Genomic DNA, 22,865 nt, shown 5'->3' on the forward strand with positions numbered 1-22,865 from the left:
AGGTTACAGCCCAGGGACAGGAAAGCCACCCTGGTAGATTCCAAGGCTGAAACAAGAGGACCAAGAGCCCCCTAATGAAGTTCCTCCATTTCTTGCAGTTCAGGCCACAATGGAACTGAAAACCTCGGAATGGAAAGAAAAATGTGAACTTGCTTGATTTTTGTTTTTTTCTAGAATCAGTTGTGAATATGTACATAATGCAGTGCTGTCCTAGCAATACTGCAGACTGCTTTCGCACCTTATTGAAAAAAAGAAAAAGCACTTGCAAAAAAGGCCTTTCATTATCTTGCTCTTATTAATGGCACACTTAAAGCCCCTTCTTCCCCACCCTCAACTCCGCTCTTTCCCAGGGCTCTTCTGGCTAACGTCGCCTTGGAGTATGGAAAAAGAATCAAATAGGAAAGTAAAACCTCCTCCTGTACATTTCGCAGGTTGTTTTTAAGAGTGCTTACCTTATACTTGTCTAATCTGCTATGCTTGAAAGCTGTGTGGTACAATAGAAGAAAATCTATTACAGATATATTATGCAAATTCCCAGGTTTTAAAGAGAGAGAGAAATACTCTAATTCTAACCAGAGTAAGCTTTTTTATTTTTTTATACAGTGGGATATTTTATTCAAAGTAAAATTCTAAAGTGAATATTGTTTTACTTTTTTTATCTTTTCTACAGCAAATTTATAATTTTACAATTCAGTGACTTGGTTGTCAGCAACCATTGCATCTTTGTGGCACATTTTCTTTTTTTCTTTTTTTTTTCTTTTTTCTTTTCTTTTTTACAATTTGTAAAGGTGAAATAGCTTTTAATGAATTTTATGTAGCAATCAAACTATCCTGTGGATTGATAATAAATATTATATATAAATAAGTTTTTAAATAAACACGTTTTCTTTGGTGTGTGGGATTTAATATATATATATATATATATATAAAGGGATCGTGTAAAAAAGTTAAGGGGGCAATTACTTTCATGTTCTGAAAACAAAAGATGCCAAAATATATGATGTGTGTTCCATTGATTGAGAGGCGCTTTGGGGCACGTTCCAGGCTATAGCAGAGGCAGGAGGAATAAATGATAACTTTTGCTGGATTATAGCTGTTGTTTTTTAGATTAGGTTAAGTGGAATTTCTTGGTACATTCGGTGTCAAAAGTTATTTACAGTGCACAGAATGCTTACAAAGAAATCCTGCACACAGACCAGTTTTACTAATTTGAGACAGAAGATTTGCTTGAGACATACAGTTAGAACAAATTGAATGCTAAAGAGCTATAAGGTGCACATCTATAAGGAGATGGGTAACTCTTGTTTCCAAAAACCAGCATTGTAGTTTAATTTTGCAGTGAGGCAATAAAAGCTGTAATAATTTCTGCTGGAAATCCTACTGCTTAGGCTTTCTGTTTTGGTATCCCATAACTGGGATACTTCTTAAGATCTGGCTTTCTTAACCACTTTAGAAACATGGGTGAACACAGCAGTGCTATTTTTCAAGAAGAAAAGGTGATGGAACTCACCATGAATGCCTCCTTCATTCTCTTAGAACAGCAATGGTGCCTACCTGAGAGGTGCTGGGACTGAGTTCTGGCAGGTTCCCACCGAAAGAAAAGCCCTGGAACAGAGAATCCCAGTTAGTGTTAACTGTGGATAATATCAATGAAGAGATTCTAGGCAGTGAGTCAAGGCTTGTCCTATATATGTAAAACGTATTTATACTCAAGTACAGAATCTGACTCTCAGGCAATTCTCAAGGTGGCTTATGACAATCATCACTAACCATGAAACCGGGATGCGGGTGGCGCTGTGGGTTAAACCACAGAACCTAGGACTTGCCGATCAGAAGGTCGGCGGTTTGAATCCCCGCCACGGGGCAAGCTCGCATTGCTCGGTCCCAGCTCCTGCCAACCTAGCAGTTTGAAAGCACGTCAAAGTGCAAGTAGATAAATAGGTACCGCTCCGGCAGGAAGGTAAACGGCATTTCCATGCGCTGCTCTGGTTCGCCAGAAGCGGCTTAGTCATGCTGGCCACATGACCCGGAAGCTGTTTGCGGACAAACGCCGGCTCCCTCGGCCTATAGAGTGAGATGAGTGCACAACCCCAGAGTCGGTCACGACTGGACCTAATGGTTAGGGGTACCTTTACCTTTACCTTTAACCATGAAACCAATACATAAATTATTATGAATCTGGCTGCAGTTCTCACACATGACGAAGCAGCCACCTTACTTAAAGGCATTCAGCACAGGGACAGGTTAGACCCACATTCATTTATGGTTTATATAATATATGAAGCATTCCCTAAAATGTCAGTTGCTTGAGGTATAGATTAATCTGCAGCATAACCCAAAGTTTTCACACATGAAGCGGAAAGCATTTTTGTGCTACATGATGTTCCCCCCACCCTCCAAAAATAAAACCTATCATCAATCAGAATGCTTATTTGCTTGCAATATCATTTGTTCAATCTTTGCACTGGACCTGTTGCAGCTGCGATGCTGGTTGTGGCACAAGCGAAACAACAAAGATTGTGAGATCAGCCACTTGGCCCAGATAATTTCTTAGCAACACAGCCAAATTATGCCTAAATCAATCTATGTGCTTGTTACATTTCTGCCCAACCCAAATGAGGACAGAGCAGCAAGGTAAATTAGGCTGATAGCCCAAGGCTATTCATTGAGCTTCAGAGCCTTAGGGCGAATTCCATCTTTACTTTTTCTGCTTGGATACAAATCTAAATTGAAATTGTAAAATGTATGTACTGTAATTATATCACAGAGAATTCTCTTTAGTTGAACTATGTCAGTATGGGTAGAAAATATATATTTTGCTTCTATAATGTATTTTTATTTGTTAAAAGTGCATGTATACACACACACACACACACACACACACCAGCCATGGCTCTACTGCTTCAGTACTAGTTTATGCACACACAAAAAAGGGCCTTGAGAAAGTGTTCAAGTAGCACACATTTATCCTGTCATTTTGAAATGAACTTAAATGTTGGTAATTTATCACACAGTGACATTTCAGAGTGCAACTAGGAAACCACAAGTAAAGTGCACACAAGCCTCACAACTCACGGCTGCTACTGATAATGAAGTTTCCCAAGTATTGTGCTCTTTTGTTCATATTTTAGCTGTAACGTCATTGCAGTGCAGCATTTTAACTACCAGTAGTTCCAATCACTTACTTACAATAACAGGTCCGAATGCTTGTACTTTCAGAAAGTTTATACAGCTCCTTCTTTGGCACGGCTGCAATTGCTCTTTTGGTTCAGGATACAACTGCATTTGGAGATTCTTTTATTAGAGTTCTATACGGCAGACCAATCCCAGGTTTCACAGGGAGTGTGTGCGCTCCTAGAACAAAAGGATATGGTCTTGCTTTATACCTCAGGGATTCGCCAACTCCGAAACATAGTAAGAAAACCCCTTAGGGTTTCTGTTGTGGCTGTGCACCAGATTCAGCCAAATTGCAGGCTAAATTGGGCTGATTAGAGGGGATCTGGGCTTGGGCTGAGTTGGGTTGGGGCAGCCCTGGTTAGGCCATCTGGGGTGATCTGCAGCCATCAGGGACAGGGCATTGGGTGGAAAGGCTGCAGGAGTCTGCTTTGCCAGCATGTTCCCCAGAGAATGTGCTGGGGAAGCAAACCTTAGCAGGATGGAATCCTCCACGCATCAGGATTCAATCCTGTGGCCTGCAGGATGCTTTTTTGAAGCTTGCGAAGTAGCACCTAGCAGGACTGAACCCTCTTGCTCTTGGTTGGGAGAGGAGATGCAGTGTTTCTTCCCCCTGACCCCTCCTGACAGTATCTCAGTTGCAGTTGTCAGAACCCTAATTAAACGTTAGCCCCACCCCAAATTGTTGGCTGGACCCAGGGCAAGGTGGGTGGTCCCTGGGTCGGCCAGGCTTGCAGAGGGGGTGGAGGGGGCTATGTGCAGCTCTAGGTTCTATACTATGGCCTTGCTGCCCTGACACAGCAATACTGATAAGCTCTGGAAGCTTTGTAGCAAATCCCAGCATATGTGAATGAACAGTCTTGCCCTGAATCAAAGCAATAGTCTACCTACCCCAACAACTGGCTAATATTAGTTGCCAGCAGCACTTCTGTAGGATTTCATGACCACAGATGGATGGGCATTTGATGGCTCTGTTCTCCAAGTTTTTAAAGCTGGAGATTATGAGTACTGAAACCAAAAACTTCTTATTTGCAAATAATATATTCTGAGCCATGCTCTTTTCCCGATAGGATTCTATGCAAATTCAAATAATTATCAACAGTCATGTAATCATATTTTTTAAAAAACAAATACAAAAATTTACGAGCCAGTGAAATTTTATAGTAGTCAGATAGGAGCAGAGAATGGCGTCATTACTTCTGCAGCAACCTTCATTCCAACACTCAAGCCCAATATTTTTGAGGCACCAGTGGCTATTAGGAACGTTCATTTTTTATGCTGTTAATTTAAGTACTTAGGTATTAATTTTCAGGTATATGATAATTCTGAGAGTACTCTGAGTTGTACTTAAATAGGCCTTAATTTTAAATAATTGGGACTGCCAAACCCCACACACCGACTGCATCCTTCAAGCAGCCCTGTTCTGTTGAGACAGAAATTCATCAGCGGAAGCTTATCCTGAAACTGAGGTGATGGGGGTTGGGAACCTCCAGCCGACTGCACAGCTCCACCCAGGCCCTGATCCTTCCCTGGTCCTACTCTGTCTGTGCTCTGCGTCTTTCCAAAAGCTAAACCTCAGAGTGCATTGGTTACGAGTGGCCTTATAACGTTGTTCTGCCAGCACTGCCACACTTCATGGTAGGGTCTTTTAGTTTTGTTAAGCCCCGATACCACATCACAGGCTTCCTTTCCACTTACCTCCTCTGTTCCAAAGATCTCACCACTGCTACTGAAGCTGGAGACCCAAAGGTGGGAAGGATGACCTCAAAGGCCTTGAGATAAAAGTGCGGCAGGTAGAACAACTTTCCAAAAGTCCAACCACAGGGCACGGTGATTAGATAACTAAGAAGTGATAGCGAAAGTCACAAGAGCAGGATTAGTTAAAATAGAGTTGTCATATTTGAAACAGTAAAAATCCAGACAGAAAAGTGGTGGTGGTTGTTGTTTTGGCCAAAGGTGTGGAGCTGCTTTTAGTTTTGCCCAAAGTTGTTGAGCACTGCCGACATGGGTTGCCATGCGTCCGGATTTTCCCAGACATTTTTGTGATTTCTGCCCAGACACTACTTCCGACTGCAGTATTCCAGGGAAATTTTGGACATGTGACAACCCTAGTTAAAGAGAGTGACAACCCTAGTTTAAAATGTACATGTTGTTACCGGTATATGGATTTGACAGATTTCAAGGCAAACCTTTTGAAAGTACAGTACATACAGTGCAAACCATTTGTAGCTTATATTCTTAAAGCTGTGTTGGTTTTTTTAAAAAGTGCTAAGCTGCTAAAATGAAACAGCGGCCCAAGAATGACTAATTAAATACATTTCAAAACTCCTTCAAACAGAGCTATGTTTGTATAATCAAAACTCCAGCTCCTCAATAACTGACTTTGACAATGTGTTTGCACTTTCAGTTTACACAACAACCTGCTTGGCTAGTTGCTGCTCCAAGTTCCCATAGTAACCATTCACTTGGCTGCCTTGCCATGGAAACTGCATATTATTTCCTAGTACCTGAATGACCTTTGAGCTACAGAACAAGAAAAGGTAGACAACTGTTTCACGTATGGACATCGTATACTTATATGTACCCCTGCAGCAATTTCTTGCAGGTACTCATGTCAGACTCTCCATTCACTTAAATGGAAGTAGGGAGTGCCACACACACAAGGGAAAGACAAAAAGAACAGCACCCCCCTTTAAAGTGATAGAGGAAATGTGCCTACAGGTTCAAAAAGGTTAGGGACCCCTGTTCTTGCTTCTTGTCATTTCAATAAGTGCCCTTTTGCTGCTGGATGTTGCAGAAAGTTTTCTACACAGAGGCACCAGACATATAAAAAGGGGTGTTACAAAAATGGTTAAACAAACCATGGTTTCATGTTACATCTGAACCTAGCCATTGGCTCCAGGCTTGAAGTCATTACCAGAATATGTACACATTGTACTGCAATATGAGCATCACATGATGCGACAGTTATGCAGCAGTTTAGAGATAACAAAATAATAAAGTTTCCGTATATTAGTGCAATCAGTTAACTATCTTCCTCCTGCCTTCATTGCTAGCAGTTACTGAGGCTCTTGGGTAGTAGTAAAGTTGAAAAGGGTTTATCAATGCTAGCCAGAGATTGCAGCATTCTTTATAGTGACAAATTAACAAACCCAGACTTCCAGTGTTTACCTCTTTCCTTTTTATAACTCTGGCCCTTTGAGCAAACAAACAGCAACTATGATGCAACTTCATCAAACATTGCATTATGGAAATATGCCAAATTTTATATATAAAAAAACACAAAATACTTGCACTAAATCAGTCCAAAGGTTACAGCAGATTGTTTCATGCACACCCAGCTATAACTAATGTTAGAGCACTTGCCGTCGTCAGGAAACAAAGGAATGAAATCAACCACCAAGTCAATGATAATCTTTTTGATCTACATGAACTTAAAAGAGTTTGATGCAAAGAGGTTTCTCCCTTTTGTTTCCTGGGCTGGGCTCCTTTGTTCTTAAAAGCCATGTCTTTGTCAAAAACATCAACAAGTGTACTGTACCTTTCCCCATCAATCATTACATCACTGTGAAAGGGAAGGTTGCAGTTGTCCCCTTCCTGCCCTGATGTGTTGAATGTAAGAGCTCAGGAGCCCTGCTGGTAAAAGGGGGCAACTGCATTAGCATGCTAAGGCGACATTATCCATTGTAACAGATTTCCTTTTTATTATAATGCTGACTTCGAAGCAAACCAAACCAACCTGATTTATCTCTATCTGTGGTAATGGGAAAAGAGCATTAGGTATTGTTCCACAGAGACAAGGACTCAAATCCCTGTGCTGACTAGCCTTGAACACTTGAGGCTGCATACACACCATATGTTTAAAGCACATGGCGCTCTCCAAAGAATCATGGGAACTGTAGTTTGTCAAGGGTGTGGGGAATTGTAGCTCTGTGAGGCGTAAACTACAGTTCCCAGAATTCTTTGGGGGGTGGTGGTAAGTCCTGTGCTTTAAATGTATAATTCTCTCGGCTAATCTACCTCAGAGTGTTTCTGAGAGGACATGACTGCCCACATACATGGGGATGCAGTTTTCAAATTTCATATTATTTCAAGAAACACAATCCTGTATCACTTCTGCTCTCCATCCCCAGGACTGGCCAAATCTAACATGTTACTCAGAGTAGCTGTATTTAACTTCCTTCCATGCCAGCACAGTACATCTGTCTGTCTATTTAATTTTTTTATTATGTTTGATTATTTATTTTATTTTCAGCATTTGATCCTAACAATCATTTCAGTTGTAAATACAATTTTATTCTCACTTTCACTTGCACTGTTTATAAACAGACAGAACCAAACATAGAAAGAGAAGGAGGCCAAGTCATGGGAAATATCTGTGCAAAAGAATTATGGAAGGCGCAGGAGCTTCTGACAGTTTTAAAGCTGACTCTTGCTTCCATATAATTAGATATGTGTTTTTATTGGAGGTTATTGCTGGTTAAAGAGCTCTGTTAAACGGAATGGGCAAATCAGTATTTAATTTTTGCTATTTGGGCTGATTCATGCATTGCATGAATTCTACATACAGGCCTCATTTGACAGAACTTTTAATTGGGTAATTGGTGAGATGAAATTTTAATCAGTGGGGCTAAGTTTGAAGAGCACACTTAATTACTGAAGCCATTTTGGCTCCTATGTGTTACTGTAACCGAGAAAGAAGAACATATTAAGGAAAAGCCATGGAACTTTTGTTTATTAAATGGAACCTCTTTCAGGATTTCTTCAGTGTCCTCAAAAAGGCACATATTGAGCTTTTAGATAATAACAGTTATCAAGCAAAATGAAAAACAAAACAACAGAACAAGCAAAACCATTTCATGACCAGCAAAATACAGTTCACTGCATTATAAAGCACAACAAAATTTTGATTGCATGCTATTTCTGATTATCATTATTATCCTTTCAAAATGTTTCAGGTTTTATCGAGAAAGCGTTTGTTTTCTTTTTGGCAAAGTGAATGCTACCTGTGTATTTTGCTATGTTGTATCATTTCTTTTTAATAAAATAAATAAAACAACAACACACAACAAAGCACTCTGTGTGTCAACAGAGGCTGCTAGTCATGTTCCTGATGTGCAATATAAGCAATTAAACCAACTTTCATAAAAAGTGCCTTTCATCATCATTAGATTTCTTCTTGCTTCAACTTCTTAGGCAGCTTTTCCATTAAAGCAGATTTGTTGATACCATTTGTCCACCCAATTATTACATAGCATTTTCAATTGTTTGGTTTTGTTATTAGACAGACAGACAGATGACAGCTCTAGAATTATTATTTTTTAGGACAGGTACACTAGATAGCCTCAAAGTAACATAGGTACATGACTTAGATTCCACTAGTGATTCTGCTAAATAGAACAGAATATGGAACAAGGTCCTGTTCCACTTACTCTAGCAGAAAGGAAAATTCCTTAAATCCGACACCCAGGTAATACCTGTCCCCCCTCCCCCACCCACCACCTTGAGTAGGGATATCTGGTTCTAATAGTCCCCTATATTGATTACTTTTGTAATATGATTTGCGTGTGTTGAGCTTTTTCAGTATACAGATTTACATTTTGACAAATTAATTAAAAGTTAGGCAGCAGACTTGTTGATAGCCCTAACACATTCCATTCCACTGACCATCTCCTACACTGCAATATGTCATTCGGAAGGAATAATCCACAGCGATGCTCAAACTATTCCCACTGTGCATAATCCATGAGTACTTTTGAAGAATCAGGTAAAATGTAAAGGGACCCCTGACCATTAGCTCCGGTCGTGACCGACTCTGGGGTTGCAGCGCTCATCTCGCTTTATTGGCCAAGGGAGCTGGCGTACAGCTTCCGGGTCATGTGGCCAGCATGACTAAGCCACTTCTGGCGAACCAGAGCAGCGCACGGAAACCCCGTTTACCTTCCCGCCAGAGCGGTACCTATTTATCTACTTGCACTTTGGCATGCTTTTGAACTGCTAGGTTGGCAGGAGCAGGGACCGAGCAATGGGAGCTCACTCCGTCACGGGGATTCGAACCGCTGACCTTCTGATCGGCAAGTCCTAGGCCCTGCGGTTTAACCCACAGCACCACCCGCGTCAAATCAGGTACCTTCCTTCAAAAACAAGCAAGCAGAACCTCATATATAATCAGAATAACTTCAATTATGTATAAAGATTTTAAGGAGTTCACGGGAGTTTTTGTGTGTGTTTTCCTTCCCAGGTCTGTTTATCCTCTAGTCTAGGACACAATTGTTTTGCATCTGAATGCACAAGAGCTGTTGACGGAGGAGGGAGTCTCCTGAAATTTAAGGAAACTCTGCTCATTGTAAACACTGCCCTGAGGGTTATTTCCTGCTTCCCCTGCAGCAGCCATGACAACAGTCATTCACGTATAAACAGTTGCTAGGATGCCACTTGGAAGGGAGGGAACAGAGAGAATACCAATAATATTTCATTTAAATGCAAGAAAGACCTAAATTTAAAATGTCCAGTAATCTCACGAGCGTTCTTTAAAATGAAATTTCACATAATTTTTAAAGGAAAAAGAAAACCAGTGTGAAGCTCACTGGGTGTAATTGACCACTATTGCCTAGTCTGACCTCATCCACAGGGTTGTCACCATGTCAAAAGTGGGGTGGGGGGCAGGCGAAATAACTACTTATGGCACATATGCCATCCATTATTCTTTGCAAGGCTTTCTCTCTCTCTCTCTCTCTCTCTCTCTCACACACACACACACACAGAGAGAGAGAGAGAGAGAGAGAGAGAGAGAGAGAGAGAGAGAAATCATGTGTTTCAGATGGCCTTTGGGCAAAGATGCTTTGGCCCTTCAGGGTTTCAGCTGGCTGTGTAGTATCTATAAGGTTTTAGCTGGTTTTAAACAGAATTTACTATTCTGGTCTGAGTGAGTTGGTTGTTATGGCTGGGCTTTATTTTAAATATATTATTAAATTTATCATATATTATTGATTTTAAATATATAAATTATATATTTTTAAATAATTAGTCATTCACACGCAGCCATTTATTTCTTTACATTCTGAAAGTACCAGTTCTTCTGTCATTGGGATATAAATCAAACCAAGTAGCTTAGAATGAAAGCAATTTCACAAAAAAGGTGTGGTTGGAGAAGGTTTGTTTGTTTAATTTCTTGCCTAGTTTCACAACATTAAAGATTTGGATAGGATATCACTTCTCTTTTAAGATCAAGATAGCAAAACACGGAGGAGGGAGCATGGGGGCTGATCAATTTATCAATGGATATGCAGACAAGTGTCCTTTTTTTGAACTTAGGTTTAAACAATGCTGACACCTAGTGGTCACACACAACTCAGTCAATTTCAAGAAGTGCCTTGCAGGATCAGCAGAAAGCCTAAGCCCTCTGGTTTCCAACAACAGCCTGCCAGGGAGGTGCGTCTAGAAGGAGCACAAAATAAAGATGATGACCTTTCCATTGGCCTGCATCTTGAACATAGAGGTTCTGTCTGTTTTCTTTTATTTAAGAAAATAGATCTTCATTCATTTACAGTGGTACCTTGGGTTAAGAACTTAATTCGTTCTGGAGATCCGTTCTTAACCTGAAACTGTTCTTAACCTGAAGCACCACTTTAGCTAATGGGGCCTCCCGCTGCCGCCACGCTGCTGGAGCACGATTTCTGTTCTCATCCTGAAGGAAAGTTCTTAACCTGAGGTAATATTTCTGGGTTAGTGGAGTCTGTAACCTGAGGCGTCTGTAACCTGAAGCGTCTGTAACCAGAGGTACCACTGTATTAGTATATTTGTAGCTCACCCCCCCTTTTTTTTACTGACAGGACTCCCTATTTACAAGTTGGGATTTCCTTCCCTTTCCCTGTCCTAGCCATGACCAGGGCAACTGGCTTGCAGTGACCTTGCACCTGTGATTCGTTCCTCCACGGGGCGATTTGTGCTCACGAAGGAAAGTAACCCCTTCCTCCATGGTCCAGTTCCTCCAACCTATCTGGACCTAACAATAAACTAGACTGCAGATACTGTACATAACCACAAACTGACAGATATCTTATTTAGGCTTATCCATTCCAGACATCCACTGATTTCCTGGGGAGTGAATTCAGTAAACCCTTATCTGTTTTTCTCTTTCTTTCTTTCTTTCTTTCTTTCTTTCTTTCTTCCTTTCTCTTTAAAATTTCCTTACTCCCTTCTTCAGGCTTGAATCTCACTGCCTCTCAATTACACTTGTGCCCAAAGGGCAAATGCTAACACTTCTTGGCAAGGCTACCACCTCTACATTCATTCTATATGGGTAAGATAAATTACAGTTTTTCTCTACTTTGCGGGGCTATACCCCAACACACAAATCTACTGTCTGTGATTGTCTGGCTAAGCTCGAATCACAGTAATAGTTCATGGTTGTTAACATTAGCATATTATTATTATCACCACCATGATTTATCAGGGCTGGCCTGGGACATGTTGCCACTTGAGGCAAAACAGAAAATGGTGCCTACCCCTCCTCCTCTTCCTGCCCCCTGCCAAAGCCCCTTCCTGCTGTTCTGTCAGCTGAGGCAACAAAAGGCAGCCCCGGCTGGGACCCAGATCTGCTGCCCTTCCTAGCTGTCAAATTAGCCAGCTGCTCAAGGTGACTGCCTCACGAAGCCTCATGGGCAGGCCAGCCCAGTGATTTATTAAGCTTATTGACTGTTTTACAGAAGCATCTTAATGGGACTTGCAAGTAATAGTAAAATCAATACATGAAAAACAAAACAACTAAAATGAAGTGCAATGCGAGGTAATCAAAGTGTAAAAACAATTCCTCCATCCTCAAACACAGGCCAAAATACCACAGACACCCTTCAAAATGAAGTAGGAATACAGTGGTACCTCTGGATATGAACGGGATCCGTTCCAGAGCCCCGTTCGCATCTAGAAGCAAACGTAACTAGCGACAGCACGTCTGCGCACGTGTGTGTCCCTTTTCGCCGCTTCTGCGCATGCTCGTGACGTCATTTTGAGTGTCTGCGCATGCGCAAGTGGCGAAACCCGGAAGTAACGCTTTCCGTTACTTCCGGGTTGCCAAGGAGCACAACTCGAATGCGCTCAACCCGAAGCGCATTCAACCCAAGGTATGACTGTACAATCAACTGTTGCAAAGAAAAAACACCAAAATACCTTTGAGAAAAGAAACATCTTTGCCTTGTGCCAAAAAGATAGCAATGTCTGCACCAGGCAGAGCATTCCATGTCAGGGGGCCACTGCTGACAAGGCCTGTTCCCACATGGCCCTCTGGACGGCTGCTGGAGAAGGATATCTGATGATGATCACAGGGCATGGACAGGCTTATAGCAGGAAAAGCATTCTGTAAGGAAACAATCAAACTTCAGGAACTTATTCCTTTGGATTTTTGGAATAACCATTTACTTTCTTTCTTACATACTTGTTTACTTACTTACTTACTTACTTACTTAGCTTGCACCCAAATGGCATATATTTAACAGTGCTATTACACAGGCTAATCCAAAGCAAGATTTTGTTATTCAACACTATGAACAACGAGGATTTGAAATGTAAGTAGTGTTCTTTGCTATCATTTTTTCTATAATTTCTGTGCTGGAAGAAACTTCCAAACGGCTTCAGTTTTCCTTTAGGTCAAAATGTTCAGCCTACTGTTTTAACTGATTTGGCATGGCAGTTAGTTTGTTGGCTCTCAGTCAGCGTTTTTCTAATTATCCAGCAATTAAAATCATGTGCAAACCATGCAATTCATTAAGAAACAAAAGGTCAGCGATGGGAAGAGTGAAACGGGACATTTTGGCAGTTTAGGGGCTTTCCTTAGAAATGGGAAAAGAACAGCCTCAGCCTGAAAGCTAAAGCAAATTGAGAGAGGAAGTGGTAAGAGTTTCACTCATTTCCACTTCCTCCTTCAATTCCCTGGTTTTCCAGACTGAGCGGATAGGATATTAGGAGGGAGGGAAAGGAAGCATTTTGAAAAACTTTTGGAGTAAAAAAAAAGGGAAAAGATGGGTTTAGTTTTTACTTCTACTCTCTGAAGTAAGTGTTTGGCTTAGTTTCCCCCCTCTCTGATGTTTGTGTTTATCTATCCTGCCTTGGGATCTGTTTATTTCACGTTATTGTGTCTGCAGGGGCAGGGGTGTGTGTGTGTGTGTGTGTGTGTGTGAGATATGAAGTTTCATTTTTTCCAGGGGAGGGATGTCTGTGGTTGGGTGTTAGCTTGATTCAGCTCCTTCAATAATTAGCAAAGTTTTGCCTTTGCATAGTACTACTAACAAATAAAAGTTACGGCTTTGAAAGCGAACATTGTGAGGGTGAAACTGATGAAGACACTTGCTTTGAGTACTAGACTGGTGGCCCCAGTGCATCAGGTAATACAGAAACTTAAAATTGTTTGGCATGGCTGAGGAAGGTTCTCGCCCTGATAAAAAATGAAACACTTACTTGTGAGGCAAAGGGACAGAACAGAAGAAAGAGCACAAGGATGATTCTCAAGTGCCAGGGGAGACTTTCATGGGTGCTCCATTTGGGATACCAGACTTAGCTGAAAAGCTTTCTGCTTAAACAATTCAAACCATCTCATGTGCATTTATCCAGATGCTCCTGAGAGTTGGAAATGGGAAATGGCACAGAGGGGTGTAATTTGTACAGAGACTGGCAAAAATCAGAAAGGTTCACACAGTGCTTTTTTCCTAGAATAAAAGGTGCCAGAATACCCCCAGGAAAAAACCCACTGGGTTCACATCTCATTGCTTTTAAATGGAAGGAACGGACACAAAGCTCTCTTGAAAAATTTCCTCAGGCAAGCCATTTATTATTGTTCGACCTTGTGCCATTTACAATTTGAATTCCATGGGCTTCATCATAGGAGTGAATTTGGGGCACTGTGTATTATCAGGCTTCTCCCCGCCCTCACACAGAGTGATGGACATGCACTCCTTCTCCATTCTCCTTGCACCATTATCAAGCTATCCAGGTTGTATCGGTGCTGTTGCAATGGGGAGAATCACTTGCATCACTCCACAAAAACAAAAGTCTGAGCACAGCTTGCAGATGCCACTCACTGAATCTGTGTGGTGATTGGAGACTGCAGGTGGCTGCCGAAGGCTTGGACCGCCTTCATCAGCCCAAGAATGCTGTTTTAAGCATTTGAGAAAGCAGGACGCTGCCAATAAAACACATGAGCATCCCAGGAAATCAGCCATTCTGGCACCTGACCTTGCTCCTGTTTTTCATTACAAGTTGCCCTAACCCCATACTTGAATGGTGGTGCCGCTCTGACCCCACCGGCCTGCTATTTGCTGTGCTGGCTTCAACAGTTTTATTTTCCCAAACTTTATTTCTGCCAAATCTAACTTCTTGGCTGCAAGATTCTTAGTTTTGTCTCTTTTCTGGATTCTGGGACTTTGCATTGGCCAGTCTCCAACCACATTCAATATGTTCTGGCCTTTCACTTGGCTCAAAGACCGTTCAAGAAATAAAGAGCTGCTTTTTACCAAGAGGATTTCTTAACTCAGCCAGACTGAAACAAAATCAGAATAATAATAATAATAATAATAATAATAATAATAATAATATGCATGGTACTTATATAGCTCTTTTTCTCAAGTGCTCAAAGTGTTTCACATACATTATTTATTTCGTGACACAATAAATTATTATTAATTATTATTATTATTTCTATACCACCCTTCATCTGAAGATCACAGGGTGGTTCACATAAACACAAAAATAAAAAAACAGAACACAAATTACTTAATAAAACAAGAACCAAAGCATACCAATAACTCCTGTCCCACAAACACATTTAAAAGGCCACAGAATGTTCAATCAGCCAAAGGCCTTGTTACAGATCTATGCTTCTGCCTGGCACCTAAAGATATGTAATGAAGGAACCAGGCGAGCCTCCCTGGGGAGAGCATTTCACAAATGGAGAGCCACCACAGAAAAGGCCTGTTCTCATGTTGCTGCCCTCTGGATCTCTAGAGTCTATTGCATTATCAACATCTGCAACAGGGTGGCTTTCTGAGGTGGCATGTTTTTTATCAAGCTGATGGGATAGAGTGATACGGAGCTTAGCACTATAAATCAAACAGAGGTGACTTTCAAAGTCATTTTACTGTAGAAGAAACAAAGTTGTGCAAACCCATCCATAAGGATGCCAGCTCCTTTTCAAAGAAAGATCACAAGCAGGCACGACTTCTTCCATCATAGTGCTGCAGTGCCAAGGAAAAATGCACAGGCTAAACCCCCCTCTGTCTTGCAGCTATTAGAACCCAGGCAAGTCTAACTCTATGTCTTAACATGATTTTAAAAACAGAGAACGGTTTCAAAACTTGCTAGTCGTATGAGGAGTGGTACAAGTTATTCAACACTGATGTTACAGGCATTATTCATTAGTACAATTATACACTGTGTTGTGTCAGCACTAATGCAGAGGGGAAATTGAGTTTCGCCAGGGGACACAATCTGTGGCTTGCATGCTTGTACAATAGTTTTTTTCTGTAACAACAAAGGCACAACTTGATAGAAAACGCCCCCCTTCCAATCAGCAAAGGATTACAGGAGTCCTCACCCCAAAATGTGTGACATCTGCACACATCTTTAGTTACAGGGCCATACAGTATATACTCAGCCAAAACAAAGGAGTCAAAACAAGCATCACATCCTAGACGATCAGTGCCCTGTTGCTCCCTTGAACTGTTGCCTACATTCCTCCTCACAAGTTGCCTTTCTGTTTACATTTAACGTATAATTGATGTGCGTGACAGCACAGCAGGAAGAGAACAGTAAAATGCAAAGAGGTATGTCAGAAGTTTGGCACCAACTTTCCTCACATAATACTACAGTGGTACCTCAGGTTACATACGCTTCAGGTTACATACACTTCAGGTTACACACTCTGCTAACCCAGAAATAGTGCTTCAGGTTAAGAACTTTGCTTCAGGATGAGAACAAAATCATGCTCCGGCGGCACGGCAGCAGCAGGAGGCTCCATTAGCTAAAGTGGTGCTTCAGGTTAAGAACAGTTTCAGGTTAAGTACGGACCTCCGGAACGAATTAAGTACTTAACCTGAGGTACCACTGTAATAATAATTATTTATACCCCGCCCTTCCCGGTTCAGAAAACCAGGCTCAGGGTGGCTAACAACAAATTTAAAATACTTAATTGTAGACGCAGCATAAAATACAGTATAAAAACATGAATAACAATAAAATTCAAAGTTCAGAAATCAATTTGAGGAAAATCTATCTAATAAACATTAGATAGTCACCAGGGCTAGCTGGCTGAATTAGTCCTACTTGGGCCAGTGAGGAGGCCAGGGGAGAATTAGCTGTGGGATCTCAGAGCGGGTAATCTTCATAAAAGGGAAGGGGAAAGGAAGAGAAGGGAAATAAAAGATCAGGCTGAATTCAAATTAAAGGCCAGGCGGAATAGCTCTGTCTTACTGGCCTGGCAAAAGGAGGTTAAATCCTGTAGGGCCCAAGTCTCATGGGACAGAGCATTCCACCCGGTTGGAGCCATCACTGAAAAGGCCCTGGCCCTGCAGAGGATAGTCTGACTTTCTTAGGCCCCGGGACCATGGTTATTCATGGACCTTAAGGTCCTCTGCGGGGCATACCAGGAGAGGTGGTCCTGTAAATACGAGGGCCCTAAGCCACAAAGGGCTTTAAACGTCATAACCAGCACCTTGAACCTGACCCTATACTCCACCGGGAGCCAGTGCAACTGGTAAAGCACTGGGTGAATATGCTCCCATGACAGGGACCCTGTGAGGAGCCTCGCTGCAGCATTCTGCACCCTCTGGAGTTTTTGGGACAGTTTCAAGGGCAGCCCTGCATAGAGCGAATTACAGTAGTCAAGCCTGGAGGTGACTGTTGCATGGATCACTGTCGCCAGATCGGGGTGGGAAAGGTAAGGGACCAACTTACCTAGACTATAAATAGACTATAAATATCGAAAGTCACTAACATACGTGAAAAATTTCAAGCCTGGATGTCAGATGCCTCTGTAAATTTGCAAATATCCAATACCGTGCCAAAATCTGGTGAAGCTAATGCAGGAGTCAAAAACAGAAATAAAAAGTGCACTCCTCATACTTTAAAATTATATTGACTCACTGGCTTTAAAGAAAAGGTTTAAGATCTGAAAAATTCATTATGTTTTTGTTCTCAGATTTATCCAGTTTGTTTTGAGTGCCCTGAAAAGCCTGACATGTGGGAACTGAGCAGTTGCATTGTTCCTGTGTTAACCTTTTGAGTGTCGTGGAAGCGCCACTAGAGTTAACACCGAGAACTAGATTTTTGTTGCTTCAATGCAATGTTTCTTTCTATAGTCAGAGCACGGTACCAGAATGCAGCCCACAGCATCCTGCTACACTACATCAGAATGCAAAGTCCACCGTGTTATAGCAGTTATCCTGTAACTTTTTAAGTCTGGCAATTCCAGTTACTGCTGCTGTACCTTTAAACTCTGGAATCAAACCAGCAAAATGAGAGCAAGCAGTGTGAGGTCCAGCCCTTCAGAGCAGCTTCAGATGCCTCATTGAGAGTTATTGCACAGGGACAGGCGGTGCTGACAGGGCTCTGCCAAAACTCCTCTCCACCCAGCAACATGGCAAAGCACATGGCCCCCTTTCTCCTGCTTGTCCTCACCCTGGCAAGCTCATCCCTTGCACATCGGAAAAAGCTCCTGCTGTTCTTGATTGATGGGCTTCGCCACGATTATATCAGCGATGAAGCGCTGGAATCCTTGCCTGGCTTCAGAGAGATTGTGAACAGGGGGGTGAAAGTGGATTACCTGACACCAGACTTCCCCAGTCTTTCCTATCCAAACTATTACACACTGATGACTGGTGAGTACATTCTTTGACTTTCTCACTACAGGGCTCTTAACAGCAGGCAGCCTTAATTGTTGCAGATTGCATAAAGTCAGTAGTTTCTGTAACACTGCGGGGACGAATACGGACTAAATTTTTAAATGATTCATCCCCGCTGAAGATTAAAAGGAATGACTGCAGGTCAGTCTGAACTATATATAAAAAACAATAAATTTGTCAAGTTTTTGTTCCACTTTATTCTCAAGAAAGAAACTTTCCCCCCACAAATATAATCTTGTCAAACAGTTAGACCTTGTTGGCTCATCTGAAAAGCAAACAGTACAATCAGATTTTTTATAAAAAATAAAAATAAACTTTGACTATTAACTGTAGTTGTGATGACTCGATAGTAAACCACTTAACTTCTCGCCTCAGGGAATATCAGGCATTAGCAAAAGTATTAAATGATTCTAGGATACAGAATACTATTCTCAGCTGGTGCATCTTCCCTCACTGGAATACAGTATTAGATTGTGCTGAGTGTTCTTCCCCACATTGCTGAATAACTGGTTAAGATATAATTTAACAATTACTGAAAACAGACCTTCATTTATTTGAGGGTGTGTAAACACATTTAATCATTTTATGGATCATTTCACTATATTAAGCAAAATTTGCATCAATTCTAACTAAAACCGAAAATATTGTGGCAGGACAGGATGGGGTTGTTGTCCCCATCATTACAGTATTTTCTTTCTATTTTTGTTTGTTGCTTGTCACAGTTGAGAATGTAGATGCTTCCACAGCAGGTTTATATAGTAAATAATGTCAGGTATGTAAACTTGAAGAGCATCTAAGGGACTCTCCAAGTTTTCATATTTTGCAATAAACCTTTTTTTTCATCCTAGATAAACTGCAATTTATATGCTTCTCTAGAGTACTTCTAATATTCCCCATTCTGAGCACTTCTGCCAGCGTCAACACACGTGACCCTGGCATAATAAAAACCCTTGTGAGTAAAACCGGCATAATGTCATGGTTTGTGACTTCGTGCTTGTGCTGCGGTAGGTACCTTGTTTCCTGTGTTACAATTAGCTCTATGATCAGCAGATAACTACTTACCTGGCTAGCCACTGAAATGTCTTACTCCGAAGAAGCCCCACTCACTTCCATAGGACTCCCTCAGAAGCAGAAGGTTGTGGACTGGAACTTCTGTAGCGTTTCCAAAGTTCACTTTGCTTCCCATTCCGGTTACGCAGCAGGAATGTGTGAGAAAGAAAGAGAATATAAACAAGGGGCAACTGGTCCAAAAACTGTGCAAGGATCCTGGAATTAAAAAAGCAAAGCACTACACTTGAAATAAAGAGAGGATCTGCAACAGTTTAAGTGTTATCCAAATACATACAGCACTCTGAACCCCCTGGATAACTAAGGCTGTAATCTTAAACACACTTCTGTGTAAACCTGCATAGGCTTGCTCTGCATGTTGAGAAGCGTCCATAGCTCAGCAGTAGAACATCTGCTTTCAATCCCTGGCATCTCCAGATAGGGCTGAAACCCTGGACAGCTGCTGCCAGTCAGTGTAGACAAAACAGGGCGAGATGGACCAATGGACCAGACTCAGAATAAGGCAGTTTCCAGTGCAAATCACCCCTGCCATGCAATGATGAGAAGAAGGTGCTGGGAGGTCGGGCAGCTGGAAGAAAGCACTCTTAGCCACTGAGGACACCTGCTCTTCCAGAGACAGTGATAGATATAGGAGTACTCTCAAACTATATACCTGCTCCTTCAGGGAAAGGGCAACTTGATCAAGAACAGACAACTTGCCAGTTCCCCAAACTTGGGAGCAACTTGCCCACAGGGCTTCTGTATTACCAGGATTCATCTTCAGTTGACTGGCCTTTATCCAGCCCCTTAATAATTCCAGACATTGGTCAAAGAGACTTGTTATCACCTCAGAGATGTGAGGAGTAGAGAAGTAGAGCGGAGTGTCATCAGCATACTGCTTACACACCTTGCTCCATATTACCAATTGGAATGGTCATCTTTTCTACCCAGTCACATCTGGTTTATCAGGTTACTCTAGGAGTAGGACCTGGGAATGAACCCATCACTACACAGGAGTGGCTGCTAGATGAGAGTGAACCAACAGACACTCCTTATTTAGCTGCTGTCACACCACAAAAATTCAGTAAACTTCCTTGTGCCATACTTGAAGAACAAGGGCTATGATTCTCACAGTGCACTACTTACCATACTAGAGGATTTTGATTGGGCGGGAAAATCACAATAAGCACACCTAGGCTGCATTTCTTCAATAAATAATTCTTGCAAAGAGGGCACTGGTGCTGGTGGTGCTCCTGTAAGTGCTCCAGCAAGATGGCACACCACATGGCTGTTGGTTGGCAAGGGAAAATAGGTACATAAAAAGAGAATTTCCTAGATGCCAAGATCCAGATCTGGGGCAGGTACTCTTTGGTAAAAGAACCCCAGCAGAGATTTTAAAAATCACAAAATATACAGCAAAGTAAAACATGGAAATAAATAATAATAATAATAATAATAATAATAATAATAATAATAGATTTTATTTATATCCCGCCCTCCCCAGCCGAAGCCGGGCTCAGGGCGGCTAACAACAATAAAACAGTACAAAAGTACAACACAAACAACACTCTAAAATCATTCATTACAAAATTAATTAAATTCAAGCCACTGGCCACCATTGGGCCAGAGCTCCGCGAAGATTGCCGAGGGAGGGAGTCAGGCTGTGCCCTGGCCAAAGGCCTGGCGGAACAGCTCTGTCTTGCAGGCCCTGCGGAAAGTTGTGAAGTCCTGCAGGGCCCTAGTCTCTTGTGACAGAGTGTTCCACCAGGTCGGAGCCACAGCCGAAAAAGCCCTGGCTCTAGTTGAGGCCAGCCTAACTTCTCTGTGGCCTGGGACCTTCAAGATGTTTTTATTTGAAGACCATAAGTTTCTCTGTGGGGCATACCAGGAGAGGCGGTCCCGTAGGTACGAGGGTCCTAGGCCGTATAGGGCTTTAAAGGTTAAAACCAGCACCTTAAACCTGATCCTGTACTCCACCGGGAGCCAGTGCAGCTGATATAGCACCGGGTGAATGTGATCTCACAGCGAAGACCCCGTAAGGAGTCTCGCTGCAGCATTCTGCACCCGCTGGAGTTTCTGGGTCAGTCTTAAGGGCAGCCCCACGTAGAGCGAGTTACAATAATCCAGTCTGGAGGTGACCGTCGCGTGGATCACAGTGGCTAGACTGTTAGACATTTAAAAGACACCCTCTAAGTTTCTTCCAGAGTTTCCCATTTCCCCTAACACAGAAAAAGACCAAATGTTTGGTAAGTTAAAAACAGTTTACTTACAAACTTTTCCAAGGTCAGATTCATGTGCTTTTCCATGCAGCATTCAGGAAACACAGGCAACAAAACTTAGGTTAGTTCCAAAGTTGTGAAAGTTCCAAAATTATTAGGTATAGGAAGACAAGGCTGGCTTGTAGAAAAGGTGAGGGGGAGTGACCTAGCTAAGTCTGGAAATGTAGCTCAATAAAGGCATAACTAACGCTAAAATGCTTTTATCAGGAGTGGGTACCAAGGTGAAATTTTGGTGTTCCTAGTTAGTTGCAGGTCCCTTCTGGATTCTATCCAGAAGAGCCAATCCCTTAGTCGACACACTTACTCAAGGTCAAAGCAGAGCTCAGTTTTGGAAAATAATAATAGTCTAAAACAGTTTGACACACTGCTTTCCAGAGTTGGTTATCACCCAATTGCAGGAAAACACTCAGTTGGCACAGTGGCAATTCTTTTAATATATTTTAACTGAGCAAGGTCCACTCTTGCCTTAATTGTCGGCCACCCGGATTCTGTACGAAGAAGGATCTTTCAGGAAAACCACGACTGGTACATGTTTATTTTGATTATAGCCCCAAGTCTGTACTCATTAGTGAAACACTCTAGTAAATGCCAGGCAAAGACTCCTGCTGTCCCAGACCTGTTAATTTTTGTGGTAGTTAAGTACTGCTTTAGCTCTGTGCATTTTTATTCTTCTGCTATGTGTTTTTAATTTGTTTGATGGTTTGGAGTTGTATACCTCTACTGTTTTTAAAATTGTGTAGTTCAGCCTTCTTCAAGCACTCTAGCTACTTTGGATTACAGTTCTCATCAACCCCAGCCATCAAGGGTTATCACATCAGCATAGGCTTGTTCTATTTGCTGTGGGTTTTTTGGATTTTTCTTGCACTTGTAATACAATATAAAAACAAGAGCAAATAAAAAGTAAGTTGCCTACTGTGTTATCGGGCAGTCTGTAAACAAACCAATAGGGATGCAGGTTCCCTGAATCATAAATATTCACAGGTGTGCAAACATAATTTGCAAATATAGAAACATTTCTTAATTCCATTTTCTAGCCCTCTACCTTTACAGTCCATTGCTGTTAAAATTCCCCCCGCCCCACTGCACTGCCAGAGAAGATTATCATCTCCAGTAAGGGAGCAGCAAATGAACAGTTTTGAGGGGGGAAGCATCCAGAGACCCGATGTGCTATACAGAAAGTAATATGGAAGTACTTTCCCCTGTTTTCTATAAGGGGGTCAATAGCTCTTTAACCTACGCTGCATTACATCTGGGCTGACTGATGCTAGAAGACGGGAACTCCCTGGCATGTGAAGCTTGTCAGAGGCAATGAAGTGTAATCAGGAAGGTTACAGCAGCAGGAAGATGCGTGAAAAAGTACTTTTCTAAGAGCAAGGAGAGACTGTTGGTGCTGAAGTTAGATAGGGAATGTGGTGATGGGATGCTCCAGTGGGATCTCCCCCCCCCCATGGTTCAGAACAGGGGTCAGCAACCTTTT

At 41.9% G+C, this 22,865-nt stretch overlaps 1 protein-coding gene and 1 long non-coding RNA gene across 3 annotated transcripts in view; one reads left to right on the forward strand and one right to left on the reverse strand.

The window, feature by feature from the left end:
• On the reverse strand, positions 1 to 19,345 carry LOC128420710 (uncharacterized). 2 transcript variants are annotated; one of them, XR_008332091.1, is made up of 6 exons: positions 19,125 to 19,345; positions 12,343 to 12,529; positions 4,873 to 5,016; positions 3,190 to 3,354; positions 1,555 to 1,605; positions 1 to 484 (listed from the first exon to the last, which is right to left on the reverse strand). It is a non-coding gene; the product is annotated as an uncharacterized LOC128420710 (long non-coding RNA). The 2 variants fall into 2 exon arrangements; XR_008332090.1 differs by lacking the exon at positions 19,125 to 19,345 and having other exon boundaries at positions 12,343 to 12,616.
• Positions 17,546 to 22,865, forward strand: part of ENPP6 (ectonucleotide pyrophosphatase/phosphodiesterase 6) — a 26,993-nt gene continuing 21,673 nt past the window's right edge. Inside the window, exon 1 of the mRNA XM_053402528.1 lies at positions 17,546 to 18,038. Coding sequence (XP_053258503.1) covers positions 17,798 to 18,038 — 241 coding nt within the window. The 5' untranslated portion in view covers positions 17,546 to 17,797. The remainder of the gene's footprint in view (positions 18,039 to 22,865) is intronic.

This window comes from Podarcis raffonei, chromosome 9, assembly GCF_027172205.1.
Source record: "Podarcis raffonei isolate rPodRaf1 chromosome 9, rPodRaf1.pri, whole genome shotgun sequence".
Taxonomy (NCBI): domain Eukaryota; kingdom Metazoa; phylum Chordata; class Lepidosauria; order Squamata; family Lacertidae; genus Podarcis; species Podarcis raffonei.